This window comes from Octodon degus, unplaced genomic scaffold, assembly GCF_000260255.1.
Source record: "Octodon degus isolate 3935 unplaced genomic scaffold, OctDeg1.0 scaffold00012, whole genome shotgun sequence".
Taxonomy (NCBI): domain Eukaryota; kingdom Metazoa; phylum Chordata; class Mammalia; order Rodentia; family Octodontidae; genus Octodon; species Octodon degus.
The window spans coordinates 5,425,148-5,452,503 of record NW_004524588.1 but is presented as its reverse complement, the minus strand read 5'-3'; the positions used below and the strand labels follow the sequence as shown (position 1 = coordinate 5,452,503).

Sequence of the window (27,356 nt, the reverse complement as noted above, 5' to 3'; positions counted from 1 at the left end):
CACCTGCCATGCCCCTTCCTGCATGCTCTCTCTTTCTGTCAGTGCAGCAAACACTTGATTGCCCTTCAGGGATCCAGCTGAAGCATCCTATCTCAGGGGAGCTTCTCTGACCTTCTATAATAAATTATATTAATCTGTTATGTGCTCCCATAACATGCTGTATATTTTCATTGTTGGATTTATTTCTTCATATGTATTTGGACAATGTTTGCCTTCCCTGCTAGAAAGCATGCTCCCTGAGGACCTCAATGCACCCACAATGCTGTATCTCCAGTGCCCCAACACAGCCAAATCTCAATGAAGTGCTGCTGTCTAAATGACTGAGCCACAGCCCTTGCTAGTTGAGCATTCCATCTTGATGTGCAGCTAAAAAACAAAGTAGTGATAATCCATCATATCTATGCAAAGCATAAGCCCTTTGACCCTTATTTTCCATTTCGCAAAGCTTGTTGTATAAAACAGACTGTCTTGTTCCTCTTTTCCTTCTTCTCAGTGATGTATCTGAAATTGATGTATTTTTATTGGGTCAGGTGCAGGTGATCTCCACATTTATAGCTCTGACCTTTCTGTGCGCAAACACCCGAAGTGAACTTTGGTTTATCTCCTACCATAATGCAGCCGCTAATTGCTGGCGAGCAAGCAGGTTGGGTTCCAGGCCCATGTGACCAGTAGGGCATGGCCAGAAAGGAGCGTGGGGAAGAGCAGAACCAGAGGCTCGGCTAGAGGCTGTCCTGCTGGAGTTCCTGCGTCGCTGGAAGCCAGAGCAAGCAAGCACACAGGGAGTATGGTTCTCAGGAGGGCAAGGCCATGAAGTCGCCTCGGCTGGGCCTGGCTCTGTGGCCTCTGCTCCTCCAGCTCCTCCAGCCGGGGCTCACGTACTGGACCTCCCAGATGAGTCAAAACTGCCACAATGGCAGCTACGAAATCAGTGTCCTGATGATGAGCAACACAGCCTTCCAGGATTCACAGGAGACCCTGAAGCTCGCGGTGAATAAGGGATTGGACATTGTGAGGAAGCGCCTGGAGGAAGCTGGTAAGAACCCAGTAACATAGTCCTCCTCTGTCCCTACTGCTGGGGATGAAGGTTCCTGAGGGAAGACCTTGTGTACTTTGCCAGGTCATCCAACTCCCCAAGGGGCCTCCTTGAAACTCCTTTGTATTTAAGGCAGTAGACCCTCAGGAAGAAGGATCTGACCCCACCTGCTATACACACTCACAGTCCTCCATGGCTGCTCTGGGGGTGGCTTCAAGCCATGAGGTGGAAAGCATTCACAGTGCTGAGGCGCCCTGGTTAACACCCGGTTTATGGCCCTATTCCAAGGAGGCACTGTATTTCCTTCTGCAGCAGCTGAGAGGCAAAATGTGGGCTGGATCTGAGATTTCACAGACTTCCCAGTCTGAGATTTCGCACACAAAGCAAGGAAGTAAAATGTACATGCGCCTACTCTTTCTCTGGGCTTTTCTTCATTGTTCTGTGAGTTTGTTGGGTCTTTTCATCTTCTATGGCTGCGTGAAGATCCATACCATCAATTTGAGACATAATTCATTGTTGCAGGTGCCTACTACACCCTTGAATTATAAAGATCCATTGTACAATTTTTCATAAAACAAATAAAACAGAAAGAGTCCATGATAATGTCTAGCTACTTAGATGTTTCTGGTCTCTCTTCCCATGTGGCTTCTTAGTCTCTTGTTTTTAAGAATATGGTTGTGAGCACATGCCAGAGACATAACTCTGCATTCTTCATGTTCATTTCACATCACTTATTCCATAAGTGACATTCATATATCTATGTATTCTTTACATTTATCGTGTAAATGGGTACACGCCATCCCTTAGAAGAGATACCACCCAAGTTACCTAAAAATTCCCTAAGGTAGAATATTCCATTCTTCTCAATTTCTTGTGATTGCCTTTAAAACATTATTATTATTATTATTATTATTATTATTATTATTGGTATGTAGATTTTCTTTATTCCCTGAAACTAGGTCACCAGAAGTAGAATTACTGAGTTGATAAGTATTTGATAATTATACCGGTTATTTGTGCTTTTAAGGATGGTATGTCTTCATTGTCTCCATTTAATATATGGTAGAAATGAGAGCAAAAGCTCAGATGTGTAGAACTTACGTCTGTGGATGTGACATATCTCTCCTACTGCACCTGAACTAAATTCAGATGTAAATGGGTGGACTTGACCTAGTGTTATAATGGAGCTACGAGGTCCATTTAATAAAATCCCATTATTGACAGTGTGGTGCAGAGGAGAAAAAAACCACCTGATTTGAAGTCTGAGGAACTAACTTACAGTGTCTGCCCCAGTTTTCTCTCTCTGTGACCCAGTGTGAGTTTGGCCTTCACTCTCCATAAGCCTTGGTTTCCTTATATGAGAACCTGTCAGGTGGTAGAGAAGTTCTAGGTACATTAATTACATTATCGCTTTATTCACCACAGCTCTAAGGGGTTGGCATGGTTGACATCAGTTTCACAGCAGAAGTTAATAATGTTGCTAAGGGCATATAAATAGTTTGTTTTGAATGGGATTCAGATCCTTTTGTCTGATTCTAAAGACTGCATTATGTTACGTTGCCATTGTGAGGTCCTTCCCTGGAATGCTCTGACATTTTTTCTACAAAGTGGAGACATTATCATTCAAAGCAGATATTGGACTCTGACAGATCTTGGTTTCTATTCCTATTTACCACATATAACTTCAAGCAAGTCTCCTAAACTGCAGTTCTTTCACCTATAAAATCAAGATAAATGGTGTTACTTTGTCTAGATACAGTGTGAACTCAATGAAAAAACTGATCTCATTCACTGATTGAATCAGAGCGAATACTCAATAAGTGTTAGTTGTTTGCATTGCTATTGTTGTTGTTGCTGCTGCTGCTGTCTGCTCCTGCTGGAAGAATTTCATGGCACATAAAATAAATATTTACTGTAGGGATTTGGTTAAAGGTTTGGCCTCTGACTTCATAAAATCTGAATTTGAATTCCGGCTCCCTTATTTACTAGTTGGGTGACAATGGCTGAGTTATCATTTCTAAATTTCACTAATTAATAAGTAGAGTTATTAGTGCTGAAGTTGATGAGGTTGTGAGTGGATTAAATAAGTGGAGAGTTCTACAGAGATAAAAGCAGTGATGTCTAGCTTTTGCATTCGATGTGTTTTCAGTAGATGTTCATGCATAGTAAATGCAAGACAAAAAGATTTTGGAGAAAAAGATAGTTCATGTTCTAAGTATGTTGAAGATTGTTGTTCAGAAAAAATACAACATACCTGAGGGCTAAATGGAACAAAATTTAAAAGTCAAAGGCCATACTTGACAGCTCAAAGGAAATGATCATTGTTTTTTGTTGTACTTGGAAAAGCCTTGTGGATTATGAAGAACAGATGGAATTTGGTGGAATATAATGTGGAAAAAAAAAAACAAATTCCTTTAGACTACATTATTTTCTCCTTGAAGATACATGCTATATGTCTAAATGCATAGGACATGTCCTGCATGTGCTGTTCTGTGCTTATTGGATGCTTCTCCTATGCCCCGAGCCTACATTCCAGTGTGGCACAGAATACCACATGGAGTGCCAACGTCCTTGGGCACTGGGGTCCACTCTCACACCCCCTACATGGGGAAAAGGGTTTTTGGGGTTTTTTTTTTGAGACAAGGTCTTGCCATGCAAAAGAGGCTGGACTTGAGCTCACTTTGGAGCCCAGGCTGGTCTTGAACTCACAACAATCTTCCTGCCTCAGCCTCCTGAATACTGGGATTGTAGACATAAACCACCACATCCGGAAGAGAGGGTCTGGGGTCATCATTATTCTTCAGCTTTCTCTGCATCCTCCCTGGCAGAGAGTGCAGGCAGATGTGGATGGAAAGCAGGACTTGGAACTGCTTATGTAAAAGTTGAAATTTATTTGAAGTCAAAGTGTGGTCTGAAAAAAACTTTACTTTGAAAAATTGCTTGGGATCTGGGGAAACAAAGGAAAATATTTTCCTCAACTAATATTTTTTTTAAAAGTACACATAACCATAAAATATGCAGAGGTAGTATACTGTAATATATAGGGCAATCTGATTCTAGATTCAAAGATCCTGTACAGCACCAGTTCTCTCATTGTGAGTCATGAAGGGAGTCTAAATCCCTTTCACAGGCTCTGTGATGTCAAAGGTATTTTCATACTTACACTAGGATGATCTTCACTTTCTCCATTTCTTTAATGAGCATATACTGTAGTCTTCCAGGGGGTACATGACATACATATGCTGTTATAAAAGACTAAATATAGAAACCAATATGAGAGTATATTGGTCCTCCATTAAGCTGGACATGAAAGCCTTTTGTAAAAGTGTAAACCAATACCACCTTTCTCACTTATTTTGTTTTGGCTTGAGAAATACAGATTTCCTTTAATTAAAAATGTTAGAGGTGGTAAATGCTCATAGTCTCAGCACCCTGGGAGGCTGAGGGAGGAGAATTGCAAGTTTGAGACAAATTTGGGCAATTAAGTGAGACCCTGTTTTAAGATTTTTAAATTTTAATAGAAAAAGTAGAAAGGTTAGCCTTTTTAACAAAATGGTGCCAAAGGTGAAGAAGGAAGCCCCTTCGCCTCTCAAAGTCGAAACCAGAGCAAAAGCTTTGAAGGCCAAGAAGGCTGTGCTGAAAGGCATCCACAGCCACAAGAAGAAGATACAAACGTCACCCACCTTCTGCTGTCCCATGATACTGCAGCTCCAGAGGTCCCCCAAATACCCTTGGAAGGGTGCCCCCAGGAGAAACATAGCTTGACCACTATGCCATCATCAAGGTCCCCCTGACCACAAAGTCAGCCATGAAAAAGATAGAGGCCAACAACACACTCATGTTCATTGTGGATGTCAAAGCCAATAAGCACCAAATCAAGCAAGCTATAAAGAAGCTCTATAACATCGATATTGCCAAGGTCAATACCCTAATCAGGCTTAATGGAGAGAAGAAGGCATATGCTCGACTGGCTCCCGATTATGATGCATTCGATGTTGCCAACTAAATTGGGGTCATCTAAACTGAGTCCAGCTGGCTAATTCTAAATGCATATTTTTTTTCCCTGAAAAGAAAAAGAAAAAAATGGAAGGGTAACTACTGTGGTGTGTAGCTCAATAGCTCAGGGTGAAGGCTCTGGGTTCAATAGCCAGTATCATCATGTATATTATAGACAGGTGAATGTTTAAACTACTTCTCAGCTTTAACTTCCATTCCAATGACTATCAATGCCTATGATAACATAACAGAATTCTTCGGGGCTCTCAATTTTTATGAATGTAAAGAGGTATGAAAGGCCATAATATAAGAAACAGTGAAACAGTGTGTAGACAGAAACAGAACAGCCCAATTGTTCTGCCACCTGGTTATTATTTTTCAAAATACAGTGCCTAGTAATTTTCAGGAGCATTGTAATCAGTGTTTTTGTCTGCATCTATAAGTCAGAGTTCTTCATTATACAAAGATCTCAGGCCAGAAGGTACTTTAGAGATAAACCACAGAGAAAATACCTACTATGAGGAATGGTGGTCAAGCCACTCCAGTGACTTAGGAAGTATTTTAAAGGGAAACATATTTTGAGTCCTTGTATCCTTTGCTAAAAGGAGAGATTTGTGAAACAGTAAAATCCATTAAAATATCCATCTCTTTCAGAGAACTAATGACCATTCTTTCTTCTTTTCTTTTCTTCTTTTCTTTTCTTTTCTTTTCTTTTCTTTTCTTTTCTTTTCTTTTCTTTTCTTTTCTTCTTTCCTTTGTCCTAATGAGAACCATTTAAAGCAAAGGGCATTTGGGATTTTTTTTTTTTCTGAACTGGGGATTGTACTCAGACCCTTGAGCTTGCTAGGGAAGTTTTTTATTGAACTCTATTGAACTCTATTGAGTTCCCCAGTAGAATCTCCCTAGCCCCTGGGATTTTTTTCTAAGAAGAGATTTGGTGTAGATTTTTCAGTGCTGCATAATTTCCTTCCCTGATCTTACTTTTCTCATTACTGAGACAAAATATACATCAGCCAAAGTTAAAGAAAGAGGGTTTTATTTAGCTCACACTTTGCAAAAGTTTAGCTCACAGTTGGCTGGCTCCAAGGCAGAGGGGCATGGCAGAGCAGGGAAGCAGCCAGCAGCCAGCAGCCAGCAGCCAGCAGCCAGCAGCAATCAGCGACTCTCTTTCTGCCCCTTATATCTTATTCAAGCTCCCCACCCTCAGGGCATGGCAACCTTAATCCTAGCATTCCACCATGAATCAATCCCAGCAGCACAACCTCTATGTCCAGTCATCTCCCAAAAGCCATCCCCGACCTATGATCACCTGGGGGGACAACTAGATACAAGCCCTAGCCCCTGTCTACTGAAAATGAAGCAAAACCAAGCAATGCCTTCTTTACCAAACACAGATAATAGACTGTTAGCCTCATTTATTTGACATGAGTAATGTGCCCATGATCACCTAGATCCACCAGGGAACTTCCTGATAGAGCCCACAGATTCATCCCATGAATTATTTCTCTGTATCCTGAATATTTCTCAGAAAGTAATTGTGATACAGTGGAATTAGTTGAGATCAAATAGTCTTACCCAGTGATGAATTTTGTTAACATCCTGATGGATCCTTAAACTAGTAAATGATGGTTACATTATGCATGAGTTTGGACCTGAACTATCAAAAGTACACAAAGGTCTGTGTCTTAGCCACTTTCCTATTGCTGGAACATAATGTCATACACCCACGACAAAAAAAGAGAAGAGGTTTATTTTGGCTCGTGGTTTCAGCTTCGTGGTTGGTTGGCTTCAAAGCAGGGCCAGACCAGCAGAGGGGATCGGTAGGGGAATCAGTGCTCAGCCCAGCACACCCTGGAAGCAGAAAGACAAAGGGTCAGGGACGAGAGTGTGCCCTTCCAGGTCACACCTCAGTGACCAGGCCCACCTCCTGACTGCACATTCAGCTACTGCGTTCATCAGTGGGTGTGTCCACAGGTGAACACACAGGGTCCCAATGATCCAATCACCTTACACACACAGGAGACCTCTGAGGCTATTTTAGATATAAACCATAACACTTTTCAACAAAATAATCATGGTTTTCATTGCAGATCCCATAATTCACTAAATGGGAGACTCTGGGATGACAGCTTCTGGGAAAAAGCTTCTGTCTTGGCTCCACTCTCTAGAAAATTAAGGCATCTTTTTTGTGCTAAAATTCTAAATCTGAGACACAGATGTGACAGCTTTTCACCAGAGGGTGTTATGACACTGATAATTATTCTCAACTGGTATATTCAGCTGCTTATTTGTCATTTTTTACTGGGAAGTCTAACAGCACCTCATAGCTCAGAGGTCCACCCAAACTCTTGATTTCTCCACTACCACACCACAGTGAGGAACTTGGTCCTCATGTGCTTGCCTAGCTTGGTCAGTTGTGTTCCTTTCACCCACTCGATCATGACAAAAATAGCAACATTATCCTGGAACTTCTTTATTTCATACTTTAAAACATCTCATCCACCAGCATTTTCTTGTGGGTATTGCCTTCAAGACATACCCAAAATATAATCATTTTTCTCTGCTTTTACTACCCTTCTTGCTGCTCCTGACACATGCCAGGATGTTTGTCTTTGTTCCAACAGGAAACCTTACTTCTGCATGGCTCATTTATCACATGACACAGGTGCTGGTTCCCCTTGGGGACATCTATGATCCCTCTTCAGAAATAAGATGGTTCTATGTACTACCCCAGGGAGGAAGTCAGTCTCAGTGTGAAGGCCCCGAGTTCAATGCTCAGTATCACCAAGAAAAGAAAAGACTAAGGAAGACTGTATCACCTTATGAACACTGGTAGCCAATAGAAGCTGCATCTTGGGAACATGAATGAACAGTTTACCATCATGCCTGTGTCTTTGCTTTCCTAATGCTTCCCAGACCCCTGTGGGAAACTTGTTGAATCTGCCATTGTGAAAAGAAAACAAAGAAAGCATCAAGCATAATGAAATGTTCTTAAAGTGGACTGTAGTGACCGTCGTCATGCAGTTCTATTTCTGAAAATTGTTGAAGCACACCCTTACAATGGGTGTATTTTATAGTAGGTTAACTAGATCTCACAAACTTTGATGCATTGATGAAAGGCAGGGGTGAAAAAAACCTGAGAAAGATGTAAAGACAGAGGAAAGAAGTGACTGGGAGTAAAAGGAGGACTTGGATTTCTAATATTTCTAGGCCTGTAAATGGATATCCACTTTTTCCCAGGATCATTTGTCAAGAGATAAACCTGTCAGCTGTACAAACTATATATAAAAAAAAAAAACCAAACACTACTTTTCTGTTTCTCTTTATTTCTGGACAACAGCCATACCTGTCACTGTGAATGCTTCCTTCATCCACTCAGATGGCTTGATTCACAAGTCAGGTGACTGTCGGAGCAGCACCTGTGAAGGCCTGGATCTGCTCAGGTTCATTACTGTGAGTATTTGCTGTATTGAGGTAGCTCACACACTCCTGGCCCAGGACCATCCTGGGGTGACATTGGTACACGACCAGGAAGCCGCTCCTTCTCCGCCTCCAGCCAGGAGCTGCATGATTGAAGACACGGTACCCGGGCTTTATTGCGTAGACCTCCCATGTGACAGGTGCCCTTCAGGGATCCAGGAAGGTGGGGATAACCTTCACAGTCTACCAGCTGTTCACTGAACCAGCTGTTCACTTTCAGTGGGACCTTGGATAATTTTGGAAGGGTTATTTTATTTTAAATTGATTTAAAAACTTAAAATAATTTCTAAATGTCTGTATTAACCCACAAAAAGCAAATACCCAAGGACCTATGTTTGAACACATATTTCAAGACTCAATATCCAGGGGCTGGAGATGTAGCTTAATGATAGCACACCTGCCGTGCACGCCCAAGGCCCTGGCTCAGTCTCCAGCACTGCACACACGCACACACATGCACATGTGTACATATGCAACCCCCTATGACAGATACCTGTTTCAAGTCATCACCAATGTTGAGCCACAGGCTGGTTGCCTAAGGTTGGTCTGCAAAACATGACTAATAGTAATAGCTGCAAATCAAAGGCCCAAAATGGAAAGAGGGAGGCTTCTGTCTAGTTCCTACTCCAAATGTCAATACCTAACCCTCACTAGAGCTTTAAGGAGTTTGACCATGACAAGGTCTCTTGAGATAAGTAGGTATGCAGGTCACCTCCCACTACAAGAATCTAGGAAAAGGATGTCAAAGAACCAGAGCATTGGGAATAGAGTCTTGGTTCCAGAACTTTAATAAATATCCTCATATTGGCAAGGTAGCTCGCCCCATGTCAGGATGGCAGCCTGTGTATGTAGTGATTCTTAGTCTTGGGTGGGTAAGAGTGGGTCAGGGGGATTTGACAACTGTACCTCACAGATTCCCTTGGAAATTAAAATCAGCCAGCAGTTGGTTGCAGTGCATATTAATCACTTTGGCTCTACTTCATAACTCTCCCTAAAACTGAAGCTTTTCCTCTCCTTCCACCCCCAAATCTACCTTGCCACAAGATATTGCTGGCAGTCCCTCTCCCTCAATGAGGAATCCAGCTTGTCTTCCTCTCCTCTTCCTCAGAACTCATTATCCCTAAGTCAACCCTGACCCAGCCGAAGGCATCACACACAGCTCCTTTCTGTTCTGCATGTAATCTTGGAGGTGGTGGGGCATTTCCTAACTTCTGGGAGACTTCCCTTACCCCTTGGTTTTGCTGTCCATTGAATAATTTGTTTACTTTTAGACTTCAGTGTTTCTCTTTTTCTCCTACAGCTAGAAAAGCGGATGGGCTGTCTCCTCATGGGGCCTTCATGCACGTACTCCACGTACCAGATGTAGTAAGTAGTTCAGTTTGCTGTTAGTTTTAATGTCACTATGTGTTGAAGTATGAAGACTTTATAATTTAAATGGTTTGACAAACAATAGTGTAGTCAAGGGAAGACAATGAGGGCCACAGGGACTCTCTTAGTTTGCTTCCTCTCTAAAACTCCCTTTCCTAGGCAACTTACCTCTGCTCAGTGTGGGGTGAGTGCTAGTAGTTCTCAGGCTGAGGTGCTAATGCTGAAGCATGAGAGGCTCATGTAACCTTGGAATAACTCTGGGAATGTATTTCTTTATTTATCTTTATTTTTCTGAGAAAGAAAGGTTTATTTCAGCTCACAGTTTGTAGAGGTTTCAGTCCACAGTCAGCTGGTTCCAAGGCAGGGTGGTATAGCAGAGGGGCATCACAGTGGAGAAACATCTCATGGTATGGCCGGCCTGGCAGGCAGAAGGCAACAGTCAGCAAGCAGCAGCAACCAGCATGCTTTCCCTCTTGAAGAATTTAATAAAGGAAAAAATCACAGTACTGGCAGAGAGGACTAACAGCAACATCACACCTCAGGGTATCAGTGAGGCTCTGTTCTATCCTCAACTTTCTTAAAATAGGGAAAATAATAAGGTCTTTATTTTGTAGATTTATTTGGGAACAATATCAATAATACATTTAAGTACTTTGGACAGTGTCCTAATCATTCAGGAAAAAGTCTCCAATATATTATAAAATGAAAATATTTCCCTAGTTTTAGGAAAATTGTCTCCATCTCTTCCATTCATTTCTTTTCTTTCTTTCTCTTTTTTTAATTTATTTTTTTAGGGAAGGGTCTGCAGGGTGTTCAGGGTTTCACTACTAGATCCGACTCTTAGTGATCTGACTGTTTACAGCCTCCCAAGAGCTGGGAGTACAGGTGTGCACCACCACACCCAGTCTCAATTGTTGTCTCAGGGTGCTCTGGGGGTGGGGCTGGCACGGCAAGCTTGGGGGTCAAACACCTGGCCCTGCACCTGATTGCAGTTGCTTTAATCTGCTGAGCTACTTGGCCAGCCCTTCTTCCATTCATTCCACTCAGTCTAACTCACATCACCACAAAACTCTTTGTTCTTCCAGATCATGTTTCCTAGATCAGAATCTTCTCACATGCCTTTCTTTCTCTCTCACAATCTTCCTGAGTGAAGGACCATCTTATTTCTAGACAGAGAACACTACATTGAAGGACTCTATGTGAAGGATGGATCCAGATACTCAGGTTCACTACATACAGCAGAAACCCCAGAAGCATGTTCTAAGCTCATCTTCCATCCCCAAATCCAGACAAATTCAGAATCTTATTGTTCTTGCACTCATTACTGATTGTCTTATTAGCTGAGCATTTACTAATGCTGCAGTAGCTTATGCTCAGGAGGAAAGGAGGATCAGGGAAACTGATGGATCACATAGGAGGGGTTTCTATGTCCAAAGAAACATCTTAGTTTCATCCACAAAGAGAATATTAAGTAAAACACATCCCTGCCTGCCCAAACACTATAAAGTACAGGACCCCAAGGACCAATCCAAGGCAAAATGAGACAGGACGGAGCAAACCAAAGGATGCAGATGCATAGAAGGAGATGATGACCACAGCTTAGTGGAGTTAAGCTTCAAGAGCAGGAAGACTTTACAGAGGAAATGTCATAGGAGTCTTGTATTGAAGAATGGTTAAAATGTTAATGGCAACGATGAGTAGATAAACTTCCCAGCAGGCAAAGGAAAAATTATTTGTAAAAGCAAAGACTAGGGAAGTGAAGATAATTTGTACAAACTGGAGTTCAAAAAGTCCAGGTAAAGGAAGTTGTGTTTAATCAGAAAGCACTATGGTTTCAAGCATGCTGAAGAGGGGAAGCTTTAGTCTGGAGAGCTTATAGGGTTGACACAGCAGAGGCCAGGGACAGGGAAGTCTGCAGGGAAACAAGAGGACCTGAGTTAGCAAAACACAGTGAGAAGGGAGGGAGGGAAGCTTTAAAGATATTTAAAGGTAAAATTAATGGGACTTGGTAACTGATTGGATGTTGAGTAATGAACAGTCTTTAGAGAAGGCCCTGAGATGTAGAAGCATTCAAAGAAATAAAAAAATTAATATACGAGCAATTGTGAGGAACAAAGTTAACAGGTGAATTTGATTATGTGCATAACAAGTTTGAGACGCAAGCAGGAAACCAATGGAGTGTGAAAGACAGAAAGATGGAGATTTTGCTTTCCTTCCATTCCTTAAATACCTGGTGAGCACCTACAGGTGAGCCAGGCGGGCAGGTGAACAAGCCAGACACAGTTTCTGCCTTCAAGGATCTTGCAGTTTAGTGAAGGTGACAAGTGTTCAACTGACGCCAAATAACTCCCTGGCCTTAGGTATCCAGGTGTTTTCTAAAAAAGTGATATTTAATGTAGGGGTCACCTCCTTCCCATCATCTGTCTAGATTGAGGCCCTGATTGAAAAAGGAAGCTTGATATGTGTCAAGATCGACAAGAAGATCCCTGTTTTGAGCTGCAGAGGGAAATCTCTTGAATCCTCAGCTGCTGTTCATCTTAGATGGTCCCTATCAGTGCATGGACGGGGAACTGTAGGGAACATCTTTCTGGCTCAACAGCTGTGAAGACCATGGTAGCCCAATCTGTGTTTCTCAGTTCTGTCCTCCAAAACCTGTTCTGATGGAATAAATCAAAGTAACAAAGACACATGTCCAGAAACTCATGTAATTAGAATATAATGTATGGTCAGTAGATGTCTGTAAGCTCTTCTGTATGAGAAGTGTACCTGTATTAAGGAGAGAACTGCTTCAATGACCCCAATACATTCTTACTATTTAGATATACGTGCAAGTAGAAGAGAGAACTTAATTGTGGATACTTAAATTAATCTCAATATTGGTTTCTTTCTTACCTCTTGGCATAGTCTGGACACAAAATTAAACTATCCCATGATTTCAGCTGGAAGTTTTGGATTGTCATGTGACTATAAAGAAACCTTAACCAGGATGATGTCACCAGCTCGGAAGTTGATGTACTTCTTGGTTGACTTTTGGAAGGCCAAAACTCTGCCATTCAAAAAGTTTTCTTGGCATACATCTTATGTTTTCAAGAATGGTACAGAGTCTGAGCACTGTTTCTGGTAAGTAGGATCGTTAACCTTCTGCTGGCATTTACCCTGAAGAGAAGCCATAGGCTCGGGGGAAGAACACCTGGCTATAATCACATGCATGTACCTTCCATCAGTAGCAGAATGACACTGGACAGCAGCCTATCTTGCACACAAAGAAAATCAAAAGGGATAAAATGACTCAAGTGTCATAAAGATAATCAGTGTAGAGTCCATTCGCAACACTCTTCCTGGTTTTGCAAGTATATATGTGTTAGTTTTATTTTCCATAATAAATCCTTTGAAGAAAAGAAAACAAATACCATGATCTTCCTTTTACAGACAATAAAGTGAAAACCAGAAATCAATGCTTTCACATTGCTGTGTAAGATACAGTACCAGAGAATGGGTATTTTGCCTATACCTACAAGTTTATCAGTTAAAAAGAATTTCTTTCACAACTTTTCTTAGGAACAAGGGACAAGGGAGAACAGGAATAATGGGTCCAGTGGCTAAAAGAAAATTGCAGGACCAGTGAGATAGCTCAGCAGTCTAAAGTGCCTGCTTAGGCAAGCTTAGGCAGCTGCAGGGGACTGAGGTTCGATCCCTGGCACCACACGCCACAACATCCCCACCCAAAAAAGAGGAAAGAAAATTGCACAATTCACTCAACAGCAGCAAAAGTGGCAGAGGGAGTCTTTGGCTTGTGTTACTGCCAGTGTTTGCAGGACACTACTAAGTTCTGCCATCTCTCTCCACCTGGGTCTAAAGGAGACTAAGCTGGGGTACCACCAGCAATGCACACTGAGCATTGCTGCAGGATCAAATCTATGACACCCCCAAAGAAAACTCGTGGCAAATTTAAGACACGGAAAAACCCAGAGCTCATAGGAGTTGAAACTATTCTTACCAACCCTAAATTTCTGAATTGGAGGTTCAACAGTTTCTTCTCTAAGCCCCAGGAAGCCAGTAGAAGGGACACAGCAAACATCTTCTATCTGTTTGTATACAGTGGAGATTCCCTCACACTTCCCTCACGTTTCATGAAATGAGATGTCCACAACCCAAAGTAGGGTTATTGCAGTAGATATAGTCTACTACATTAATAGCAGAAATGAATTTGAGGTTAGACGCAGGGCCGATCAGCACATAACAGGTGAAAGGCAAGGGAGAAATCAAAGCTGCTCTCCTGATCTTCTGTTCCAGGTACCTCAATGCTCTGGAGGCTGGAATTTCCTATTTTTCTCAAGTACTCAGCTTCAAAGATACCTTGAGAGGAACTGATGATCTTCAAAAGATCTTAAAAGACCCCTACAGGAAGAGCAATGGTAAGAAGACAGGAAGCTGGTTATTTTATGTTTCCTCTGCATTAGGACCAACTCTTTCAGAGTGGTCTTGGCAAAGTCACCCATCCACAGCTTTCTCATGACCTGTACATGTTTTATATATTTGAGAGACCTGTGATCGCATGCAGCTTTATTGACTAAAACTTTGCCCTCTGTGAGAAAACCACCAAAGTAGAATTAAGTAAACCTCCTAACATAATGGAAGTGGACAGCCAGGCCAACATCCAGCTTTCCTAGCTCTTCTTTCCCTCTCTTGATTAGTTAGTCCTTGAGATCCTGCTTTCCTTTTCCTTGTATTATATCTTTCTATTTGTATTTCTTCTTTGGAGTTCTTATACTATACTATATCGTATACTATACGATATCGTATACTATATCGATAGTATATTTATTTGGAGTTCTTATACTATATCGTATACTATACGATATTTACACATGTGTGTCTGGTTTATTTCACTTATGAGTATGTGTTCAAGTGGCATCCACTTTAATATAAAGGCTTGCAGCTTATCATTCTTAATAGCTGAATAATACTCCATTGTGTAAAAATACCACATCTTTCTCAACCATTCATCCAGCTTTTACAAACGCAAATGACATCATGACCCACATTAGTAGACTAGTTTTAGATTCACCTCAATTCAGCTTGTTCCTGGATTTGTCACTAATCCTTACACATTCTGAACTCTGAGCTCCCTAGTGACCAAGAGGCTAAACTATTGAATACACATAATTCATGTAATCATCTGTTGCCATGCTTGTGCATTTCATATATTAGAGCCTACCAGCTGCAAAACATGAAGCAAGATCTGGGAGGAAGAAGATATAAAATTAATTACTCATGTCTCTAAAGAAAATTGAGCTGGACAGCAGAGGATAGGAAAAGATCTAATGAAATGTCCAATTCTCCTTAAATAAAACACCAGGCATTATGAAATAACTGGCTACAATTAGGGGTAGCGTTTCAGGCGAGTTTGTCACTCACATTCCTAAGACAGAGTTCTGCATTATAAATTCCTCTCTTCTTCACTTTTATTATCCTTTTCAATCACTTTTACAAATGGAAAGGAATGCTTCGCTTTTGTAACGACATCAACCTAGTGTAAAGGAGTAAGTCCCATAAATTTAAGCCCTACTAGAAATGTATTTCTGTCATATACTGGTTCTTCACTCTTTTGACATCTTGGCTTCAGCTACCTTATATCTATAAAATTAAAGAAAAGAACTAGAGGACTTTTGAAGATTCAGTACAGTTCTATTCCAACTCTGTAACTGTAAATGAAATGAGAAGAGGTTTGGAGAATTGGTGTCAATCTTTTTCTTTTTCTTTTTCTTTCCCTTTCCTTTCCTTTTTTTTTTCTTTCTTTCTTTCTTTTTTTTTTTCTTCAGTCCTAGGGATGAATCCATGCACTTGGGCATGAAAGGCAAGCATTTTACCCCTGAAATACATTCCCAGTCTTTATTTTTTTTTTTTTATTTTGAGTTGTGTTTGTTTGTTTAGGCAGAATCGGGGATTGAACTCAGGCCCTTGCGCTTGCCAGGGAAGTGCTTATTCTACTGGCCATCTCCCCACCCCCCCCTTCTTTTATTTTGAGATGAGGTCTTGTTAAGTGGTCTGAGCTGGCCTTGAAATTGCCATCCTCCTGCCTCAGCCTCCTAAGTAGCTGGCAGTACAGGTGTGTGTCACTGTGCTCAGCTCCAGTATTTGCCCTTTTAAAGGTAACATGGACATAATGCATTCAAGTTGAGCAAACTGGTTCCTCCCTGTTGTATATGTGAGCTGTCATGTTTCTCTCCTTGCCTGGCTTTCTCTTCCCTAGTGATCATTATATGTGGTACACCTCAGACCGTGGAATCCCTCAAGATTGACTGGACTGTGGCCGAAGACATTGTCATTATCCTGGTGGATTTATTCAAGTAGGTACAATACTTCCAAGCACCCTCCTTCTTTCAGAAAAGTACTTCAGGCTGGCAAGATGGCTCAGTGGTCTAAAGTGCCTGCTAAGGCAAGCTCAGGGAAGCTCAGGAGCCGCGGTTCAATCCCCGGCACCACACGCAGCACCAGTGAGCCAGCCACAGGAAAAAAAAAAAGAAGTACTTCAAGTGTTTCTGGAAGACACACACTGTTTTTCTCTGCTCTACATAGCTTCTTCTCCTCTTATGTGGTTCAGCAGGGTGACACTGTATGAACTAAAGTTTCACTCCTTCATTCTCATTTACACCGCTGTGACCCTAGAAGAGATACATTCCTTTTTTCACCTCCACCTAAATGCAAAAGTTTCATTTAAGGTTCACAAAACGCTCATGACTGTCCATCTACAACACCTACTTGATGAAATAGGATTCTGACGGCTGGCCTGCTTTTTATCATCATCCTGGTGATAAATTCATGAATAATTTAATATTATTCCTGGAAATATAGTCTTCAGTTTTTTTCCATTTCAGTTCTCAATGGCCGTTGGTCCTTCAGCCACCTTTGGTAAGGGTCAGTTTCAGTTTTATGGCTCTGATTTGTAGTTATTCTATGTCACTGGTGGCATAATTATTCAGTGGTGATCTTTTCATTGTATTGTTCTGGGACTAAAGAGAGAAAATTACATAAAGGAGAAACAGGCCTTTATCACAACCCATCTTTTAAAAAAACTTATTGCTGATATGATTAGAGACCCCACTAGAAAGCCCGAAGGAGAAGGTGTCAGTGGTGTGTGCTTGCTCCTCCTCCCATTCAGTGGATCATATGAACTTTTCTTGTCTGAGTCATTAATCATCACCTATCTGCATTTGCTGCTGTCGATCTTCCCCACATTTGCTTCGTCATGTCACCCAGACTGCAGGTGCTTTACACACTATGAAGGGAAAAGAAGCATGAAAACTTCAGCTAGATTTGGACACCATTATGTTGGCCAGCTAGATGTTCATGAAGATGAATAATCAAATTAGCCTTTTAGCTGCATAAGCGCAGAAATGAAGGCAAACTGATCAACATTTTGTAATACCACAACATCGATTTCACCAGTTGCTTTGTTATCTGAGAAGTCCTCAGTGTAGACAACATGGTATAATTTTACGTTCACAAATCCTCAGTCAACTGCTAAAGTTGTCACTTACCTTGGTGACAATTCCTAAAGGGTGCCAGGCTAAGTAATGGGACCATCATGACATTTAAAACCAGACATAACTTGCATTCAAATTCTAAATCTGGGGACCGGTGAGACAGCTCAGTGTTCTAAAGCACCTGCTTAGTCAAGCTTAGGAAAGTGCAGGGACTCAGGGACCATAGTTGGATCTCTGGCACCACATGCCGTGCCAGCCCTACCCCTAGGTTGGACCGAGTCTGCCACAAATAAATAAATAAATAAATAAATAAATAAATAAATAAATCTGATACATCCTTTGATTCGTGGAGATTTCTTAGCATTGGCAAATTAAATATTCTCATTTGCAAAATGAAAATGAAAATACACTTTTTAGGGGTGCTTTTACAATTAGATAAGATAATATTAGCAAAACAGTCTATACAGTCCTTAGCATATAGTATATTTAAACATTAAATGATGGTTAGCCAATCCAACCCTGTTAGAGTTTCTGCATATTAAAACATCCAAATTAATAAGAAGCATAGAAATTGTGATTTTTACAGCACTCTCAGATAGTGCTGACAGGCTCTGATTAGTCAAGCACTGTCCAGGAGATAATGGCAGATGGGTCACTGAGCTAACGTCCTGTATGTCATGCTACAGAAAGTATTTTCTCTGTGTATGCTTATGTTTTCTGTTTTCATCACAAATAGGACTTTATCTCTATTAAAAATCTGGATTTTAAACAGACTCTTGGACTGGTGGTTCATATCCATCAGCTCCTTCAACTTTAGCTCCACTCCCATCCCCAGTAGCCTTTCCAGAGCTACGACCTTCACCATGAAGCTCCATGAGTTTTCCCAATTCAAAGTTGGGCTTTTTTCACACTTTTACTTTTCTGGCGAAGACATCATGAAGAGGACAGGTAGGCTGGCAGGCCTCTGTTATGTCTTCCCAGTGCTGTCTGGAATCAGTTCATTGACCACTTCCTTCAAGTCATTTGTCTGCACCTCTCAGGTCATGATTTTCATCATCTGCTTCCGGATCTGGCAGACCTGTTGGTGCTGAGCCTAAGAGGTCTTCCATCTTTGACTATTGCATTTTTCAGTAAAGCCAGCACAGAACAAATGAAGCAAATAACCATCGGTAGTCTTGACATCAACATGAACTTCGATCATGGTCTGCCATTTTTTGACCATGGAACACATTTTGTCATAGGTGAGGTCCATGCCATGGAAATTAGTTGGGCAGTTTTTGCCCTGAACATCTTCAGTAATTAGCTTGAATTTCCTAAAGGCAACTTCATCATTCTGCAGGTCAGCAAGGCTCACTTTAAACACACAACCTCTGGGCCCATCAGATGCAATTTAGGATCCCTGAGTTCTGGTGACAAGTGTTTTTTCAGTATTTCTTATGTTGAACAGATCCAGCGCCTTCACATCATATCAGTCTCTTTCAGAAAATGGATCAGTCACTTTCTTGCCTTCCTTTTTGCCGTCTTTCATAAGGTGCTTGTTCTTGCCTACCTCCATGGTGCTGCTCAGAGAGCTGTATGCTTATATTTTTTAAAAATTATTTATTTATTTATGTGTGTGTGGGGGGGCCAGCTCAGCCCACCAGGGGGCAGGGCTGGCTGGCATGTGGTGCTGGGGGATTGAACCGCGGTCCCTGTGCTTTGCTTTGCTAAGCTTGCTCTAAGTAGGTGCTTTAGACCACTGGGCCATCTCACCAGCCCCTGTATGCTTATATTTTACCACCTAAGTTTAATGAGAATTTTTTTCTCTACTATACTCCACTGCCTCTAAATTGTTAAGAGGTTTTAAGAAAAGAAAAACAAACCTGTATAAACCCAGGGTCTTTAAACCTTAACAGCATTAGCTTCCACAGTTAGAGCCCAATAATTCTTTCTCAAAATAGTATCTATTTTTGACTCTCCTTTTCCATTGTTATATGCTAACTATTGATACTTAAGTTTTCTTATGCAATTTAGCGAGTATAAAAAAAAATTCTATGGGAGAAAAATACAAAGTTTTGCAGATTAATGAAGAAAAGATTTAAACTATTTCCAAGGCTGATATTACAGTTAGTGTGAGCTGTATGAGATGTATTACTATTTGGAGAGGAACTCAAATTTTATGAGAAACATGGTTTTGTTTGATTTTACAGTAACTACTACTTTGAAGACAATGTCACAGCTCCTGATTATATGAAAAATGTCCTTGTTCTGACACTGCCTCCTGGGAATTCTGTCACAAATGCTTCTCTCTCCAAAGAGTTCTCTCAGGTAAAAGGTGTGTGTGTGTGTGTGTGTGTGTGTGTGTGTGTGTGAGAGAGAGAGAGAGAGAGAGAGAGAGAGAGAGAGAGAGATACATGGAGTATAAAAATTATTCCTTTATTTGAGCCCAAATTCTTAAATTTGCAGTAATTTTTACTTATCCAAGTTCACCCAACAAATGTCCTCTGAGAACAATGACATGTACAGCAAGTTGCAGCAGCAGAATCCCTCCCAGAATTCTTACTCTACATAGGTTCCTTCTGAACTCTAGACCAGATGTGTCTAACCCTCAGCCCAAGACACCTAGTAGCACAACTCTACAAGAACTTAAACTTTATTACAAGATGATTTAGGCTACCTTCATGACTCAACTTGTGCAGTGCTTGAGTTCAGGAATTGTAGGTGACAGTGGGCCAGTGTGCAGGCGAGGGCACCTTGCGGTGCTACCTCTTGCCCCCGGGTTACCACACAGTTGAATGGAAACCTGTATGTTCCAGATGTTGTGTGCTCTTATGCAACCAGTGCTTGTGCAACTTGGCTAGTCAAATAAAGCACTTAACTGAAAATAGTATTACTTTTGTTTTGGTTTGGTTAGGTTTGGTTTTTCTGTTTGCTTTTTTGAGTTAAGGTCTAGCTCTGTAATTCAGGCTGGTCTTGACCTCGTTATACAGTCCAGGCTGGCCTCTAACTCACAGTGATCCTCCTGCCTCAGCCTCCCAAGGGAGGCTGCCACACCCAGCCTGACGATAATATTTCAACCTATGAACACATGGGTGTGCCTGTGAACACAGTCATTTATTATTACTAAGCAGGCATATAAGTTTTCTTAATTGTTAAACTTGGGCTTATGTTCTTTCACAAGATAATTTAGTAAGTTATAATATACAAAGTTACTTAATTTAGTAAGTTACTTATATACCTTAACTATATTATATATTTCATATGTGGACCAAGATAATTTCTTTCTTTCTTTCTTTCTTTCTTTCTTTCTTTCTTTCTTTCTTTCTTTCTTTCTTTCTTTCTTTCTTTCCTTCCTTCCTTCCTTCCTTCCTTCCTTCTTTCTTCCTCTCTCCCTCCTTCCCTTCTCTCTCTCTCTCTCTCTCTCTCTCTCTCTCTCTCTCTCTCTCTCTGTATTTAGAACAAGGTCTCACTATGCAGCTTGGACTTGTAATGATCCTCCTGCTTTCAGCCTCCCCAGCTCTGGGCTTACAGGCATGGGCCACCACTCCTGGACTCAGTGGCCAGCTCAATGCACTTGGGGGCAGGGCCAACATGGCACATGGTGCCAGGGATGGAACCAAGACAGCTTCCATTCACCCAGAGCAAGCCAGTCAAGCCAAACTGGTGGACACCGTGCTCACCCAAAGTCTCAACAGTCGAGACTTGGAAACCTCAGAGGCATCTTAGTGACTTTTCTTGTCCCTGGGACACAATACCCAATACCCACAACTTGAAGAAATGTTTATTTTGGTTCACAGCTTGTAGAGGGTTTCGCCCAGAGTTGCCTGACTCCTTGGGAGCTTGGCATTGGCAGGGGAGAGACAGCTCCTAGCAAGGCAGCAGGAAGCAGAAAGACATCAAGAGAGGAGAGTGGGGAATTAGTCCCCTCCAGGCCACATCCCAGGGACCCACCTCTTCCCAACACCGCATTCCGATATAAACTCAGAGTACACTAATCCACAGATGAGTATCACACCCTCATGATACTCTCAGGCTTCAGGGGACATCCTGATATAATCCATAACAAAAAGGAAGGTGGCTAAGTAGGAAGATAGGAAGAAAGCCGGTCTTACACTCAGGAGAGGTAGAAGTTAAATAATATAAAATAAAGTTCCCTGTATCTTAAAGCAATTTTCTGCTATCACTGCTTCCAAAATATACTGTTAGAGAAATATGTTTATGACATTGTACTGCATTGTAATTAACTTTTTCGAGGAGAACCCTAGTTTTCCCCTATTATCTTGGGCCCCATCCGTACAGTATTGGTCCTAGCGAAATGCCACTAACTCACGGCCCCTCATTATAAGGCATGTCCTCTGACCACAGCACTCTTCTGTGGTTACATTTGGGGATATTTTCTGTCCTCGGAGACCATCAGTGGAGAGTAGCTTGCAGGCAGTGTGAGGCACAACCCCGAGGGGCCTCAAAAATCTCTACAATGGCGAATCAAGGACAAGAACAGACAGCTCTCAGGAAAGTTAGACACCTCAGTCACGTCACAGCCCTAAAATGTATCACCCTGCCAAAGTGAGGGTCAGAAACCTTTCCTGAGGTAGATCTTATTTGGATTATTTTCATCTCAAGAAATGTTTTCAGAAGCAATGAAACCAATAGAAGGGGATTTTTTCCTTTTTATATTTTCTAGCCCATTTAATCCCTGGTGCATGGAGCTTGCACTGCTTCTTAGCTCTGGCGAAAGTGTGCTCCTTCACAGGAGGGCAGTCCACACCACCAGATGCAACAGAGCACACTTGGTCTCCCTGAGGTTAAGAGGTTTTGAATCAGAGGCCACCCTGCGCGGATCACAGTGCAAGAGCCCCAGCAGCTGAAGAGTCCCGACCTTCCCTGTCGCTTCACACGAGGCAGGCGTATAGGTCTGAAGTCATAGCCAGGCAGAGCTGCCTCTTGCAAATTCGGTAGTGTCATCCAAACTCAATTGTTGTCTACCACTCAGGACCTGAACTGCAGAGGTTGTTTGGTGTGTGATTTTTAAAAATTTTTTATTTATTTATTTTTCTTTGGTACTTCAATGAAAACATTAAATTACAAGAAAATAGCATTTCAGTGTAAAATCTTTAAGAATCATGAAAATGCTTTTTGCTGACTTTCCCGGCTGCAGTCCTGTATTTTGTCCTCCTGGGAAGGAAGTCTAATGGCTTGTAGTCACTTGCCTAAAGGTAGTGTTTTTGTTTTATGGGTGTCAAGAGAAGGCAGAAGTCACATGGCTTAATGAAGTGCATGGACCTAAGGAAGGATTTCTCCTCTCCTACCACCCTCCTGGTTCCCTTAAGATGCCTTTATCTTTCCAGTCATCTGCTTACCCCAAGGATATTCTGCTGCCATATGAGGACCAGCATCTCTTTGGACCCACTTACAAGTTTCCCTTTGTTGTGCAGGGTTTAACTGATTTTGAGCTGGCTTATCTAGATGGAACCTTGCTGTTTGGCCACATACTGAAGACATTTCTTCAAAATGGAGAAAATATTACCACTCTCAAGTTTGCTCATGCTTTCAGGAACCTGACTTTTGAAGGTACTTGTCTTCTAAGAGCACAGAATGGCAGAGATGGAAAAGAAAATCTGGCCTGGCAAGCACAGGGTCCTGAGTTCAGTCCCTGGTACTGAAAAGGAAAGAAAGAAAGAAAGAAAGAAAGAAAGAAAGAAAGAAAGAAAGAAAGAAAGAAAGAAAGAAAGAAAGAAAGAAAGAAAGAAAGGAAGAAAGGAAGGAAGAAAAAAACTAAAGTCTTTGGGACTGGGGAGATGGCTCAGTAGAATAAGTGCTCGCCTAGCAAGTGCAAGGGCCTGAGTTCAATCCCCAGTTCCAAAAAAAAAAAAAAAAAGAAAAAAAAAGAAAATCTGGGCTTTGGGTTGGGCTTTGGAAACAAAAAGGGTTTATCGGTTGGTGGCTCAGTAGCTATAGAGCTTTGATTTCAACTGGAGGCAAATATTGCACAAACTCTCAAGATGCCATTATGGATATTGGGACACAGTCTGTGCTACTCTCAAAGATTCTGAAATCTTTGAGAAATCTTTGTTCTTTCAGAACAAGCTTGTAGCTAGCTCAGACTCTGTGTTTATGAACAAGCTCTTAGCGGGGTATTTTAACTATGCTTGGAGACTAAAAAGGCCAGAGATATTTGAGTTTGATTTTGGTTCCTTTACATCTCTTCTTCCAGGACCTGACACTGTTAAGGCTCTAACTACCAAAATCCTTCTTAACAATGCCACCAAAACAATTCATGGTTCGGTAATGCTGGACTAACATTCCCTTCCCCAGCAGCCATTACTCAAAACTCTCATCCCTCCTAGCTAGATGGCATTCAGAGATTATGAAATTTCCCTTGAAGCAATTGCCTTTTCGAGCTTGCTGTAAAATACTGCTCAGGAAGAGCTTTGTCTCATGGCAGAGCGAGCCTTCTGTTGGCTTCAGAGAACAGAAGGTGCTGAGCACTAGATCTGAGAGCCACATGATGATGACCCCTTCCTATGAAGGGATCATCGCCGCCTCTCTGAAGGAACAGGGAAGGAGGGAGGGCTGTTCATTGGTTGATCATCCCTGTATTATCCATATTCTTAATTGTCTTCCAGCCAAGCTCTCAGTCAATCACCCTAATGCCTGCTAAGATAATCTGCAAGCCAGGACATATTTATCTGCATCTCAAATTACCCACCTACCAGCTGCACGACCCTGAGCAGGTTGCTTAATATCTCTGAATTCAATAAAAAAAGTTTCTCATTCATAAAATAAAGGTCATAACACTTTCTCTATCATGGAAATCCAAGGAGAATAAAATAGTAATGGCATATAAAGCACTTAGCACAGAGCTTGGTATATAATAAACATGAAATAAGCGCTAATTATTGTATTGAACCAGTGAAATTTCTGACTTCACTTATTTTTTTATATGAACAGCCATTTCACACATTCACCTTCTACTGTTATTGTTTTGTAAATTAAAAATTGAGACAGAGAATTTAAGTAATTCTTCAATGTCTGCAGCCAAAAATGAGAGAAAAGAGATTTCACTTGCTTTATAACGTAAATTAGATTTTTTATTTTATTTTATTTTATTTTATTTTTTTTGGTGGTTGAACTCAGGACCTTGAGCTTGCCAGGCAAGCACTTATTGCACTGAACTATCTTCCCAGCCCACTATAATCTAACTTAGATTGTACGATGGCTTGTATTACTAGTTTATTAAGTGATCTTGGTAAAAATTTATCACTAGTACATAAGGAATTTACTGACTGATTATATTTAGTGCTTTCATAAATTTCAGTAAAACCTTTTTCTCCTTCTAAATAAATAAACATCTCCTATTTAAAAAAAAATGCTCTGGAAATCTCAGACTCAAGGACCAAGTCAGGTGTCCTCTGATAAGAACATTAAGGTGAATAATTTTTTCAGTAAATTTGAAGTAGAGCAATTCAACCTTGTTTTCCACTCTCTGTCATGACCAGGGGCCACAGCGGCCTCTAATGCAGTCTGATTGTTCCCCTAGGCTTCACAGGTCCTGTGACTCTGGACGACTCTGGGGACATCGACAATGTCATGGTGCTCCTGTACACATCGGTGGATACCAAGAAAGTACGTCACACTGCTAGCTGGGAAGGGCGGGCAAAGGGACTGGGTGAGAAGGGACTTGGAGCAAAGATAATTGAGAAGGGACTGGCCATATTATGCTGAGAATGGGAAGACCAGCTCAGGCTTATTGCCTCACTTGGCTTAGACCATAGGATTTCTTACTCAGAATATTGATTTTATTTATTACATACATGTATATGTATATGCCATACAAAATAAATTAATCTAATCACAAAAAATATCAAAGGAATATCAGTGAAAAGATAAGTCTTTCCTAAGAACTGTTTGTTCACTTCCATAACATATTATATGTGGTTGTAGGATGATATCATAGAAAATTTAAGTGTTTGCCTTTCATTTGCTACTGCTTTTCAGTCTTTCCACAGCATACCTGTGTTCCTTTTTTCTTCTTTCCTTCATCCTCCTGCCTCAGCCTCCCTTAGTGCTGGAATCCTGCATGTGCACCTCCACACCCAGCTTGTTCCTTAGGTCTTGTTTCTTCGGGCCACTTTCTGTCCTTCACCTTCTCTGGGTCTCCATATCTAGGTTTCTGTCCCTCCAAGCCTGTCTCTCTTTGGATCCCTGCGCTTTTTGTGCTTATCTCTCTGGGTTTGCCTCTAGGTGGCTGTCTCTTCTGTCTCTGGGCTCCTGTTTGTCTGGATCCCATGTCACCTGTGTCACAGTCCCTTTGCTTTGTCTCCTGGCTCTTTCCTCTCTGTGTCTCTATCTCATATTGGGGGCCCTCTCCACCTCTCTTTTGCCACCCCTTTCTGTCTCTTTCTTGGGGTCACTGGCTGTCAGCTTCCCAGCTGTGGTCTCAGCCTGCATGGGATGCCCCTGCTCTCCAGAACTCTTTGCCTCATCTCTCCTGCATCTCCCCACAGGGGCTGCTGGGCCAGGCGGTCCCATGGGGCAGAGGGCAAGGAAACACAGGCAGGCCTGGGAACAATGGAGAGAGGGACTCAATAGACAGAGAGACAGACACCCAAAGAGAAGAGGGGAAGGAAAGGGAAAGAATGGAGAAGGTTTCTAAAGGCTGACGAGAGGAGACCAGCAAGGCTGGTGGAGTGGACGACAGAAAGGAGCAGAGGGACAGAAAGAGACAGGCAGCAAGGGAGAAAGAAGGCCAGCAGAAGGGCAAGAAGGTGACGAGAGACCTTGAGTTTTGGGTTTAGAGCAAAGGAGGAAGCAAGACTAGGACCTTGGACCCAGTGTGAGGGGAACATGACTTGTATTTCTTTTCTTTCTTTTTGTCTTTCTGAGACAGTGTTTCGCTATGCAGCTCTGGCTGGCCTTGAGCTCACTTTGTAGCCCAGACTGGTCTCAAATTCACAACAATCCTCTTGCCTCAGCTTCCCAAGTGCTGGGATTACAGGTGTGTGCCACCACACCCCACCTACTTGTATTTCTTATAACTTAAAATATGTTGATCATTCATCAAAGTAGAGAAAAATCCATGGATATCTTTTCATCTGACATATGATTATTCATTTGTTGCTACATGGAAAAATTTGAATGATGTTGATATAAAGAAAAGAAACTCACAAGCTGCTAGACATCTGGCAGGAGTTCCTGGTCTCTAATATTAGGGAATGAATTTTAGGATCAACGGAGGTTAATGGCAGAATCTATTTAACAGAAATGAAGCTTTTCTCTAAGACAGACAAAAGGGGTCCATGAATGGGTTGCCTGAAAATGTAAAATTCTAGTATAGAATATTTTAAGGGAATGGCGGTGCTTTAACATAATTGTTTTTGTCTCCTACAAAATGATCTCAATATTTGCAATAGCAATAAGGATAGAACATTAATATTTGCATTAGCAGATTACTTGACAAATAAATTTCTCATCATAGAAAACTAATTAGTGTCATGCAGAGAGAAGAAAGGGGATAGAAAGGATTAGAAAGTTATAAAATTAACAGGATGTGTAAAATGTAGAATTATTCAGAGGTTCTTGACTTGTGTCAAAATGGCATCAGGGATATTAGCTGCTATGCATTTTCTTTTCTCTTTCTTTCTTTTCTTTTTTCTTTTTCTTTTTTTTTTGCTATAGGGCCTATAGGGTCTCACTACACAGATCAGACTTGTAGTGATCCTTCTGTTTTCAGCCTCCAAGCACTGAGATTACAGGTGCACACCACCACGCCCAGTCTCAATCACTGTCTTCGTACTCCCTGAGGGCGGGGCCAGCATGGTATTCTGGGGATCAAACCCCAGTCCCTGCATCTGCCTAAGCAGACACTTTAGTTCACTGAGCTATTTGGACAGACTTTGTCATGCATTTTCTTGAGGCATGGTTTTCTTTCTTTCTTTCTTTCTTTCTTTCTTTCTTTCTTTCTTTCTTTCTTTCTTTCTTTCTTTCTTTCTTCTTCTTCTTCTTCTTCTTCT

General features: G+C 41.5%; 1 protein-coding gene across 2 annotated transcripts in view; it reads left to right on the top strand.

The window, feature by feature from the left end:
- Nucleotides 1-537: 537 nt before the first annotated feature.
- Nucleotides 538-27,356, top strand: part of Gucy2c (guanylate cyclase 2C) — a 98,076-nt gene continuing 71,257 nt past the window's right edge. Inside the window, exons 1-9 of one of the 2 annotated variants that reach the window (XM_004626086.2) lie at nt 538-1,033; nt 8,370-8,482; nt 9,810-9,874; nt 12,782-12,997; nt 14,171-14,292; nt 16,131-16,227; nt 19,554-19,671; nt 22,779-22,914; nt 24,884-24,969. In XM_004626086.2, coding sequence (XP_004626143.1) covers nt 808-1,033; nt 8,370-8,482; nt 9,810-9,874; nt 12,782-12,997; nt 14,171-14,292; nt 16,131-16,227; nt 19,554-19,671; nt 22,779-22,914; nt 24,884-24,969 — 1,179 coding nt within the window. In that variant the 5' untranslated portion in view covers nt 538-807. Of the gene's footprint in view, nt 1,034-8,369; nt 8,483-9,809; nt 9,875-12,781; nt 12,998-14,170; nt 14,293-16,130; nt 16,228-19,553; nt 19,672-22,778; nt 22,915-24,883; nt 24,970-27,356 lie in introns of those variants that run through there. The other variant, XM_023709592.1, reaches the window with a different exon arrangement.